The sequence below is a fragment of the Neoarius graeffei genome, chromosome 10, assembly GCF_027579695.1.
Source record: "Neoarius graeffei isolate fNeoGra1 chromosome 10, fNeoGra1.pri, whole genome shotgun sequence".
Classification (NCBI taxonomy): domain Eukaryota; kingdom Metazoa; phylum Chordata; class Actinopteri; order Siluriformes; family Ariidae; genus Neoarius; species Neoarius graeffei.
In genome coordinates, this window is record NC_083578.1 from 77,778,909 (window position 1) to 77,791,837 (window position 12,929).

General features: G+C 42.4%; 1 protein-coding gene across 1 annotated transcript in view; it reads left to right on the forward strand.

The window, feature by feature from the left end:
• LOC132893556 (fibrinogen C domain-containing protein 1-like) overlaps positions 1 to 12,929 on the forward strand; it is a 193,467-nt gene that overhangs the window by 6,387 nt on the left and 174,151 nt on the right. Inside the window, exon 2 of the mRNA XM_060932748.1 lies at positions 6,113 to 6,189. Coding sequence (XP_060788731.1) covers positions 6,113 to 6,189 — 77 coding nt within the window. The remainder of the gene's footprint in view (positions 1 to 6,112; positions 6,190 to 12,929) is intronic.

Below are 12,929 nucleotides of genomic sequence, written 5' to 3' on the forward strand. Positions count from 1 at the left end.
GTGAGTGAGTTAGTGTTTGTGTGTGTGAGTGAGTTAGTGTTTGTATGTGTGTGTGAGTGAGTGTTTGTGTGTGTATGTGTGAGTGAGTTAGTGTTTGTGTGTATGTGTGAGTGAGTTAGTGTTTGTGTGTGTATGTGTGAGTGAGTTAGTGTGTGTATGTGTGAGTGAGTTAGTGTGTGTATGTGTGAGTGAGTTAGTGTGTGTGTGTGTGAGTGAGTTAGTGTTTGTATGTGTGTGTGAGTGAGTGTTTGTGTGTGTATGTGTGAGTGAGTTAGTGTTTGTGTGTGTGAGTGAGTTAGTGTTTGTGTGTATGTGTGAGTGAGTTAGTGTTTGTATGTGTGAGTGAGTTAGTGTTTGTGTGTGTGAGAGAGTTAGTGTTTGTGTGTGTGAGAGTGAGTGAGTGTTTGTGTGTATGTGTGAGTGTGTGTGTGTGTGAGAGTGAGTGTTTGTGTGAGTTAGTGTGTGTGTGTGTGTGTGTGTGTGTGTGTGTGTGTGTGTGTGTGTGTGTGTGTGTGTGAGTGAGTGAGGGGAGGTAAGAAGTGTGGACTGAGGAGAGATGAGGTGGCATTTGGCTCTAAGCAACTCCATATCCATGTGAATGTATGTGTCAGTGAGTGAGTGAGAGAGAATGAGACAGTGTGTGAGAGAGAGAGTGTTCTGTGTGTGTGAGACAGAGAGGGTGAGTGAATGAATGAGAGTCATTTTTTTCGTGGTGGTCAACAGAAACGGGACACGCACTCACCACCTCCGCTATGTTTTTTTTTCAGAATTATTAGTCTGCTGCTCGTCTGCTCTGTTGGAGCTTGATGCCGCTCACTCCCCTCCTGAATCAACAGCAGGCTCCTCCTGCTCCGCTACAACATCCGAGTCAACCGACGGTGTTGACACATTAAAGAAAGTTGTAAGCTTGGGAAGTGCATCATTCTTTGATTTCGCCTCATCCCGCTTCCTCCTTTTCGTAGCACCACTTGGAAAGTGGCGCTTCATTTCACTGATCACAAGTTCAAAACAATTCACCACAGTCGCTATTAGAAGTTCTCTGAATTCACTCACTCAGGTTCAGTTCACGTTCGTCGCGCAATGTTCTCGGACTCGCGCGATCATTGCATGGAATAGTCCATTTCAACACAAACGGGGGGGTGGGGGGTGTACAAATACTTAATTCCTTTGTATTTTAGTTTTTTGTCTTTGTTTCCGATTTAAACATACAAAATTACAATTTACAAACACAATGGCTTAGGAATGGATCGCTGTCCAAAGGCCCCCAAATCCCCAGCTGATTCAGGAAGGGGCAGCTGGTCTGGGGCCCCTGCCGAATGGGAAAGTTGAAGGGGCCCAAGGCAATTGCCTACTTCGCCTCTATTGTAAGACCGCCTCTGTGTAGAATAGGAATGTTACAACCCAGTGGGACCCAATAGTACAAATTAGTACCTTGTTTTCTGACAGCGTGTGCACTTCTGTTTCTGTGTTTTGAAAACAGTGGGTCAGAACACATGTCTGAACTGCTTACACTCAAACATTAGTGATAATAATGAGCACTGTGATGTGGGGATATAGTCAAAGATCTCAATTTTTTTTTTAGAAATCTTGTTTAGTAGATAGATTGACAGAATTGGTTAATGACTAGTCATTATTGTTTGACTGGAAAGAATGAAAAGATATCTGTCTTACTGACCAGAACTCTGTGAGGACAATTAAGGCTTTGTGAAGTTCAGATCATCTTCAATGGTAGAAAATGTTTTTATGGGATTCTCACTCTACGTTTAAAGGATGATCTTTTTCCAGTAATGCTGGGTATTGGTGTGATGAGGAAAGGAAAAAAAAAGAAAGCAATGCTGTGTTAACGGTTCAGGTTAAGGACTCTTGGGAGAGGAAAAGCTGGAGAAGCTTATTTTTGACTTCCTAAAGTAGAAATCCCTCTATGCTCTGTTTATGATGGATTTATTATCTCAATCCAGCGAATGAAGCTGTACTCTCCAAAGGCCACACACATTTTCTTGATATTTGGAGTGTGTGGAGCACTTTTGGCTATGCACTCTGGTTGTTGGATCGTTGTAGTTCACAAAGGCCAGATGCGGACCCAGCAACATTTCTGGAAACTGAATTGAGTAGTTCAAAAAATATTATAGTAAATCAGGGTTCTAATTAGACTAAAATATCAACGTAGTGGCACCAGTCATAACAGCTGGGGATTCGGGGGCCGCCTTGGGCCCCCGAAAACTCATGGGTTCTACATGCTCGGAGAAGCATTCTAGTGCATTTCCTGGCACTTGCAGGCCTCCCTGAAAGTCACTCTTTTTTGGTAATATTAATGAGAATTTTTTTTGCAAAAGTTGCTGTGATTGTTTTTGATTGAAGACTTATTATAATTAGTATTCACCTATATTAGTGACATATTTATGGAATAAGAATAAAACAACCAGTCGATGTTCAAGTGTCAGCTTTATTTTCAGCTTCAGCCATTCAATTACAATACACGACCATCCAGATCTAACTCATATCCTACCTTCCCCTACTGACCGTTACTCTGACAGTTTCAACGCGCTGTGTTGCATCATAAAAAAAATTGCCAGGGACCGGCACGCATTACATGCATGGTGCGTAAGGGTCTCTTAACACGGATGGCACTTTACTGCAAACACAGCATAAGGAAGGAGGTAAACTGGACTATCATGATCAATGACAATCTCCACAGGGAACTACTCGGGCAGCAATGCACTTGGCGCTTACGTGAACGGGGAGTGGAGTATGTCTGAATGCAGAACATTCGCATGGCGGCGCGCTGTAGGCTGTGCATGGGGATAAGAAGAGAAAATTAAACAAAAGACCACATTTTCAAGATTGACAAGTCTTTTTATTAGTGCAGCGGCAACTTTTACAGGCGTGTCAGCAATATTGTAGGCATAGCAGTAAGGAAACATTGCGTATCGGCCCGATACACTGAAAAGGCCTAGTTAGAACCCTGGTAAAGTGAGTAAGATACGGTATACGATATAAACTGGTTGTAGTTTAGCAGCTCCAGTTTTGAAAGCATGAACCAGTATGATCACATGCATTAATGTATATTGTTTAGCTGAAGGCAGCTCATCGGGCTGGAGACTAGCTATAGGGATAGGAACATTAGGTCAGAAAGGTGAAAATTTTCATGGATTTATTTATACTATTTACTGTCTTTAGGCTGATCAGTCAAGTGATGTCATGGCTTGTTTACAAAAGTTGACAGTGAATATTAAAGATGAATGGAGGTGTTTATTCTCCCTGAGTACATGGTGTCAGTTAAAAGTGGTAACATCCATCCATCCATTATCTGTAGCCACTTATCCTGTTCTACAGGGTTGCGGGCAAGCTGGAGCCTATCCCATCTGACTATGGGCGAGAGGCGGGGTACACCCTGGACAAGTCGGCAGATCATCACAGGGCTGACACAGATACAAACAACCATTCACACTCACATTCACACCTACTGTACGGTCAATTTAGATCCCCCAGTTAACCTAACCTGCATGTCTTTGGACTGGCGAGTGGCCTCGTGGTTAGCGTGTCCACCTCTCAATCGGGAGATCGTGAGTTCTACTCACGGTCGGGTCATACCAAAGACCATCATAAAAATGGTACCGACTGCCATCTGGCAAGGCACGCTGCAATACAGTGGGGAGTCAAACTCTCGCGGTTACCAGAGGACCAGCCCCCCACTGTAACCCTAGCTATGTAATAGGCGAGAGGCTGAGGGCTACGGAAACGGAGATCGGCACTGCCCTACACACCACATGGCGTGGGAAGGACTTTGCATGTCTTTGGACTGTGGGGAAAACCGGAGCACCTGGTGGAAACCCACGCAGACACGGGGAGAGCATGCAAACTCCACACAGAAAAGGCCTCGCCAGCTGCTGGGCTCGAACCCAGACCTTCTTGCTGTGAAGCAACAGTGCTAACCACTACACCACCGTGCAGCCCAAAGTGGCAATGTGAAGTTATAATAAACAAATTGTTAAATGTTAATCAGTAACTGTAAGTTGCTTATCTGAACCATAAGCAAGAAATATTATGTAACTGGTTCAATACCAAAAATACTGTAATTTTAATCTCGATGACAGCCAGAAAGCTTTTTTTTTTCTTCTCCATACCAAAACATGTTATCATCTGGGTGTTTACTTCTTTTTGGAGATTTGCTCATTCAGTTCTAAATGTCTTGCTGTAACAGAGAGAGAGAGAGAGAGAGAGAGAGAGAGAGATTTTAAGTGTTTCTAAGCACAGTTCCATTCTGCTTGCTAGATACTGTTGGCACTCATTGGTCTCAAATCAGTGAGCTGTACAGTATGTATTATGAGAGCATAAGAGGTCATATTTGCAGAGCTTTTCAAAGAGCTTTTAATTCCTACACTCTTACACTGTGTAAGTTGCTACGCCAAGGACAATTTATTGTCTTTATTCATCATGTACATTAGAGCACAGTGAAATTCTTTCTCTGCATTTAACTCATCTGAAGCAGTGAGCAGTTGCGCTGCACTCAGAAAGCAAGGGCACTTCAGCCATGAATGTAGAAGGAGGGGAAAGCGCTGTTCATTCACGCCCCCCACTGCTGGTCCAGGGAATCGAACCAGTTACTTTTTTGGTCCCAAAGCTGCTTCTCTAACCATAGCTTCCCCCATCGTCAGTCAGATCTACTTTCTCAAAAGCAATTTTGACTGGTTACAACCAAGCAGATGAAAGCTGAGCTCAAGGACCCAACTATGGAAGCTTGGCAGTGCTGGGAGTTGAACTCAAGTTCTAATTACCTCTTGATCAGCAGCCCAAGTCTTTAACCACGAAACCACCACTTCTCACAGTTTTCAACTCAGATTCAAATCTGGAGATGATTGTTGCAAAACATTGAGCTTGTGTTAATTACCTTGCCCAAGATAGAGTCCACCAGGGGGTGAGGTATTGTTTACGGTCGGGTTTCTTTGTTTTTTTTTTGTTAATGATATTACGGGAAAGCAGCTGGATCAATCTTCATGAAACTTTCAGGATAGATGGGCATTGGTCTCAAATAGAACCTCCAACATTTTGAGGGTCATCCGGTCAAGGTCACCAAAAAGGTCAAAATTGTTTTTGCTGTGGCTACTGCCTCATATAGAGGCGCTAGCCACTACGTCATCATGCTGTAAGAATGTAACAATCGAGCACTGCGCATGCACGTTACGATTAAAATGGCCGGTGAGTGTATACAATTAGGTTCACCATTCGAAATAAATGGACTAGACTAAAGAAATCACTTTCAGACATGTTTATGCTTATTACAGAGGGAAAGTGTGTTCCACTGAGCTCTAGCGCCGGCCATTTCCGGGAAATAAGAGTTTCGGTCATGGCGACAGTGTGTGTATGTCAGCCTCGGTTCGGAGATTTCAGTTTTGAAAAGTGTAAGAGGTAAGAGTAGAATAGTATAAAGTACAGACACTCGGTATATGTTACTTCTGTGATTTTTAAATTGTTCATTTTTGGATTACGCTTCATTTTTGTGGCTACTGCCTCATATTCTATATTTACTGTATGGACATGGTATAGAAAACAATTTTATTTATAAGCAGCAGCCACATGTACCCATAGGGTACCTATATTTTTTCGTGATATCTTCCTTCATATTCATCATAAGTGCTACTGGGTGAGGATTGTTTTGCCTGGCAACACTTGTTATGATGCTTGTTTTGGGGCAATATCTTGCTGAAAGTTTATTCTGTGGCCAGGTTTTAACCTTCAGGCAGAGGCCACCAAATTTTTGTCTAAAAGAACTTGATATATAGCCATCAGTCACTGGAGACTCTGGACCACTAAAGTTAAAAAAAAAAAATCTGTCTGTTCGGTTTGTACATCAATCCAACTGTCGGATCATTTGATCTCCTCCACATCCGTATGCCTTGTCTGCAAGATTCAACCCATTAATCAGATTCAGGAACATGTGTGCTAGAAGCGCAAAAAATCCATCAGTGCTTTGCTTCTTGAACCGAGATTCATGGTTATCTAATCCTAAAGGCTTTAGCACGTATCCTGTTGAACGAGTCGTAGGCGAAACCGAGCTCCCTGTCTGGCCTGTAATATAATGAGGAACCCACAGTGAGGTCTGCAGCTTGTGTAGTTGGCAGGTGGATCGGTGTTTTGATTTTATTTCTGGCCTCCTCTCAGTTATATGAGAAGCCCAGGGATTCAGCGCTGGTCCAGCCATCACACAGAGATCAGCTGGTGCCTTTATCTATATAAAAATGAAACGTGTTGGACATATTGCAGTGGATTATCTGTTTGTCTTTGGAAGATGTAACTAAGAGATTGCAATATGTGACTGATGCAATGTATTGAAATCTATATAGAGTTACAGTTCTAGACATGACACTCATGATAGGCCATTTTTAATATCCTGATACTCATAATAAGTGCATTATCGTTCCTAATGAACCATGGTCCATTTTTACACTGAATTTATTTGCTGAAACCTGTACCAGAGGTCTTTTATTTCTGACACTGACGTCTTTTCATTTAAATCAGTTGGTTTCACATTGCAAGTTTTCACACACACCAAATTGCTTGGATATGTAGGTGGTATTTTGTTGGGTAGTAACTTGGCAGTGCTTTGGTGGACGTTTTGTATTGGTTCTGATAAAAGTTTTCTTTTACCTCTGCGCATATATTATATTAAGGTCCAGGGTTCGAGCCCAGTGGCCGGCGAGGGCCTTTCTGTGTGGAGTTTGCATAATGTCCCCGTGGGTTTCCACCGGGTGCTCCGGTTTCCCCCCACAGTCCAAAGGTATGCAGGTTAGGCTATTTGGTGGCTCTAAATTGACCATAGGGGTGAATGTGAGCGTGAATGGTTATGTGTCTCTATGTGTCAGCCCTGCGATGACCTGCCGACTTGTCCAGGGTGTACCCCACCTCTCGCCCATAGTCATAGACTTTATCCTGTTCTACAGGGTCGCAGGCAAGCTGGAGCCTGTCCCAGCTGACTACGGGCGAGAGGTGGGGTACACCCTGGACAAGTCGCTAGGTCATCACAGGGCTGACACATAGACACAGACAACCATTCACACTCACATTCACACCTACGGTCAATTTAGAGTCACCAGTTAACCTAACCTGCATGTCTTTGGACTGTGGGGGAAACCGGAGTAAACCCACGCGGACACAGGGAGAACATGCAAACTCCGCACAGAAAGGCCCTCGCTGGCCACGGGGCTCGAACCCAGACCTTCTTGCTGTGAGGCAACAGCGCTAACCACTACACCACCGTGCCGCCATATATATATATATATATATATATATATATATATATATATATATATATATGCCGCCATATATACTCTACTACGAGGATATCAGCTCATATACTGTGAGTAGAGAAAAACAAAACGACGGAGTGTGTTGCTAAACTAACCGAGGATGAAATAAAAACTCTACTCGAACTCCCCCCCCCCAAATATACAAAAAAGCAACAAAATATGGAATAAAAGTGTTTGATAGGAAGAATTTATCTTTTTTATTTTTCAAGAATTATTATTATAGCGTTTTTCACAAATTGCTACTGTCATTTTGCCGATTTGTTTACATTCTAAGCAGAAATTATTTTGTTGGATGTTTTGTACAAAGCGTTTATTCATCAGATTTGCAAAAAATAAAAATGCTCTGTTTCTCAAAATCCAGTGAATGTGAATAGAATAAAACAGTTATTCCACTCAATCTCATTGTACATGGGTTATAGCCAACTCGATACTATCTATCTATCTATCTATCTATCTATCTATCTATCTATCTATCTATCTATCTCCAAACATCCATCATCTGCTATCTCCAAACATCCATCATCTGTAGCTGCTTACCTTGTCCTACAGGGTCGCAGGCAAGCTGGAGCCTATCCCAGCTGACTACGGGTGAAAGGCGGGGTACACCCTGGACAAGTTGCCAGGTCATCGCAGGGCTGACACATAGACACAGACAACCATTCACACTCACATTCACACCTATGGTCAATTTAGAGTCACCAGTTAACCTAACCTGCATGTCTTTGGACTGTGGGGGAAACCGGAGTAAACCCACGCGGACACGGGGAGAACATGCAAACTCCGCACAGAAAGGCCCTCGCCGGCCACGGGGCTCGAACCTGGACCTTCTTGCTGTGAGGCGACAGCGCTAACCACTACACCACCGTGCCATATATATATATATATATATATATATATATATATATATATATGTGTGTGTGTGTATGTATGTGTGTGTGTCGAGTCAGTACAAAAACATTTTAGAGTTCCAAATGTTCATTCTCCAGCACAAAATTAAATGTTACAGAGAACCACTGATATAGTCTAACTGTGGTTGGTTCTGTAAGATGCTCAGTAAAACCTACAGCTGATTTTCTAATAAAACTGCATTCACTGTACCTGAGACTACTATTTTCTTTTTAAAGCAAAGGGTCGTCTCACACCAAATATTGACTTTGTCTCATTTATTATGGCTTACTGCGTACTGTTTATAGTATTTTGTAATGTTGAAACATTTAATTTCATTATTTTTTAGCCATATATATATATATATATATATATATATATATATATATATATATATATATATATATATAATATTGTCTGACATATTGAGTTATATGCAGAACAGCTACTAATGAGTATGAGTACTGGTACATCACCAGGTAAGTTTGAATGCACTCTCTGAACCACTGGCCCATAAGAGGAGCTCATGAACCATCAAAGATCCATTGTTGTGTAAGTCACTATTTCGCCCATTCACAATTAGACGAATAGCACTGGCTATTCAGCACTTTGAAAACACACACCGATCGATGTGTTCGTGAAAGAACCATTCTGAATCTGACCCACACATTCTAACCTCAGTAATGGGGAGCAAAACCTGCAATATCTTCATTCATGGAGGTAGCCATTCTGATGGAATACCAGAACCACAATTTTTATTACACAGTACTGATTTGATCATTAAAAACGACTGTAGAATTGATCCCTTGAAAGAAAACTGCTCCTTTTTATCTGTCCATCCATCTCGTCAACAAGCCTTTTCTCTGCAAGAGTACCTCTATTTAAGCTTAAAAGCAACAGGGAGGTAAGACTGACTGAAGGCGCCTTTGTGTGACTCTTTTGAACCCGAGTAATCATTGAGTGTTCTCCTGCTTTGTATATTCTGCTCTATTTCTGACCTCAGCACTATTGGTGTCACTCTGCCATGGGTGCAGTGCCACTGAAAGATGAGCTGAAGAGGAAAATGCTGCTATGCTTTTATTTCAGATACCCTTGGCTCTGTCCTCATGTCCTTTGCCTTACCAGCATCGCATCACTGACAACATATAAAAGCTATTCTCAAAATATTGTCCATGCTTGGTTGAGCATGGCCTCATGATCTCAAGCCGCTATTTTCCAGGGCCAGAGGAGCAGGGGTGGTGGTGGAAGTCTTCGTGTATGTGTGTGTGGGAATGTCTACAGTCACTGGGTCCCTGATTGGTATTCAGATTGGCGTTCACTAATAAAATGTTTAAAAGGCTCGGTGCTCTCCTGGTCCCCTAGAGGCACTCTTTGAAAGGTCTTCACTTTCACAGAGGAAGACAAGACTGATGCTTTATACACATGCTACATGTGCAGCATAGCATAGTGTACTGTCTCTGTGAGTCAGAATCTGCCAGAGCCCTCCCACAGTGGACTTCTGGGACCTGTGTTCACAAATCATGTGCTAAACTATGATTAGATTTCTTGTAGGTTATGGAGTTCTTGAATGCATAAATTGATGCTACGGTATATATGCATTATCTTCCTTTACAATGAAACCTTATCCCAAGCTTCCTTTTATGCATCTCTTTTTGGAGTTTTGGGAGTTGAGCAGAAGATCTGGAGAACGTTATTAAACACAGCATTAAGTTTTAAGTTTTGTTATCCTCCAGGACTACTGAAGAGTAGATTAGCTTGTCTTGTTCAGGCAGCTTGGGAGATGGATCATGGCAGTTAAAAAAACAAAAACAAAAAAACACTCATCAATGCAGCCTCATGTAAAAAAATGTGTGGTCATACAAATGGTGAAGCTTTAAAATGCTATGGACTATATCACAAACTAGCTCACTGTACATTGTTACACTGCATCAGTGGCAAACCGTTACTATTAGAGCTGGGACTTGAGCTCAGCCAAAACTTAGCCAGACACACCAAAAAAGCAACAGTGCAAAGGATTTTGCAAGGGATTAGCGGCAGGCCGCCAGGTCGCTCTGTTGTGTGTAGTTGTTGATGTTGATTTTAAAAGTAACTAAGTAAATTACACCGGGAAATTAATACTTAAGATTGAGTGAAAAATACCATAGTGACCGTAGGAGACAGAAATCTTAGGCCAAGTTTACATTAGACCGTATCTGTCTCGTTTTCTTCGCGGATGCACTGTCCGTTTACATTAAACCGCCTGGAAACGCCGGGAAACGGGAATCCGCCAGGGTCCACGTATTCAATCTAGATCGTGTCTGGTCCGGTGCTGTGTAAACATTGAGAATACGCGGATACGCTGTGCTGAGCTCTAGCTGGCGTCGTCATTGGACAACGTCACTGTGACATCCACCTTCCTGATTCGCTGGCGTTGGACATGTGACGCGACTGCTGAAAAACGGCGCAGACTTCCGCCTTTTATACTCTTTCATGAAAGGTGATACAAGTATGAAAATACTGCAAATACTGATGCAAATACTGCCCATTGTGTAGTTATGATTGTCTTTAGGCTTGCCATCCTTCCACTTGCAAGTGGTAAGTGATATGCGCTGGGATCACACACACAGCGGCTCAGTCCCGAATCATTGCTTGTGCACTTCACTCGCGCGCTCTGTGAGCTGCGCAGGGCCGGAGTGCGCACCCTCCAGAGGGCACTCGCTGTTCAGGGCGGAGTGATTTGGAGCGCAGGATGCCTGCGGAGCCAAGCGTATCCGTGTATTGGTGTTGCTGTGTGCATGCAAATCATGTATTGGTGTTGCTGTGTGCACACTAATCATTTTAAAAACGTTAATCTGATGATCCGCTGATACGATCAAATGTAAACTTGGCCTTAGTTTCTCGGTCGTTAGCCTGTGCTACTTACTCTTGAGAGCAGTGGCTTGACTGCTTTATTAGCGTTCGCTAACACTACTGATGAATGCTACACCAGCTGGAAGGTGACTTCACTGCTGTGCTGATGGCACCGACTCATGGTTAAGCTAGCATTGGCCTTCGAGAAGGTCTAGGGTGATACATTTTTGGTCCCTCCCACTATAAATCAAAATCTGATTGGTTAATTCATCTGTCACTTCCTACATAAACATACACTGCCATGGCCTTCTGTCCCGGCAATGAAGTCCTAACCAATGAGTGAGGCAGCTCTAAACTCTTCTCAGCCTAGAGACAACAAACAAACAAACAAACAAACAAACAAACAAACAAACAAACAAACAAACAAAAATCTCATTGGATAAGTCTCTTTTAATGTTTTCAGAACTGTAACCCTTTCATTTCTGAAGCAAATTTGATAGAAAATGAGACCAAATTAGAATTACAAGAGAATAATGATCATGAAATTATGAAAGAATGAAAGAAATTAAATATAACATTTGAAATGCTGATAGGTTTGGGCCTTCTCTGAAGGTGTAGAAGTTTCTGATTGTACCTCTCTTGCATTACATTAGTTCCAACTTTTTAGCATTTTTTTTTTTAAATCTAGGCAGCCAATACAAGTGACCGACCATCACACTAGAACATTTACATGCCTGGTCGGGGAGCTAATATATTTATGATTTATCCTCCCCAGGAACAATGCCATGGTTAGAAAGCCCAAGAAAATGTGGGGCAATGAGTGTTCTCTTGTTTTATCTTGAAAGGTTGAAATTCTTTTTTTTTAAACACTTCTACTGATTCTCTACAAAGGTTCTGCATGGCTTGTGTACTTGTAGGAAGGAGCCCATGTTGTAGCTTACATTCATCCCCACACCTTTGTGCAAGCCTTTCTTGTTTCGCAGCCAAATGTGATGCTCTCGTTAGTTGCGCAGGGAGCCGGAGGCAAGGTTTCTCAATCCCAGCAGACATCAGACATTATTGCTTTATACTGCAGAGACTGCTCTCTTCTGCAGCCTAATGATGGCTGTAGATTGGCATCCACTGTGCATATTTATTATCTTTCAAAAAAATCTGACAGAGACTGCTGAAGATTCAGTGGAGTGTGAGGAAATGAGTCCTGCAGGCTTGTTGTGGTTAGTTTCTCTCCATGGGTGGATTGTAAACAGTCAGCACACAGCAGGGTAATATGAATTCAGCTCACAACCCCTAAAGTGTAATGATATCCACCATGGGGGTGGAAGAGAAAATAATTATCATAAATTTCCCTGGCATTCAGTAGAGTTCTGCAAGCAGCTGTTTTTTCAGTACATACATATAGACATAGTGCTTATTAATGTATATAAATCTCAAGGGGAAAACATCCAAATTGTAGCATGCACATGTGTATTGGCTGTAATGTTTGCTATCTGTTGATTTAACAACACATAAAGATGCAATGGAGTAATAAACACACAATTATTACTGTTTTGTTTTGTATTACCCCTGTTCCTAATTTTCCTGAGATGTGCTGTTGGCTTGGTGTGTTAAGTGAATTACTAAAGTATCAACTGTAAAGCAGTAAGTGACAGGTATATAACGATTCACCCAATTTACGATTTGATTGGATTCAGAGTATCAGGTTCACAATTCTATTTCCCCATGACATTTTTGAAAAATAAAATAAAATAAAATACAGGGGCGGCACGGTGGTGTAGTGGTTAGCGCTGTCGCCTCACAGCAAGAAGGTCTGGGTTCGAGCCCCGTGGCCGGCGAGGGCCTTTCTGTGTAGAGTTTGCATGTTCTCCCCGTGTCCGCGTGGGTTTCCTCCGGGTGCTCCGGTTTCCCCCACAG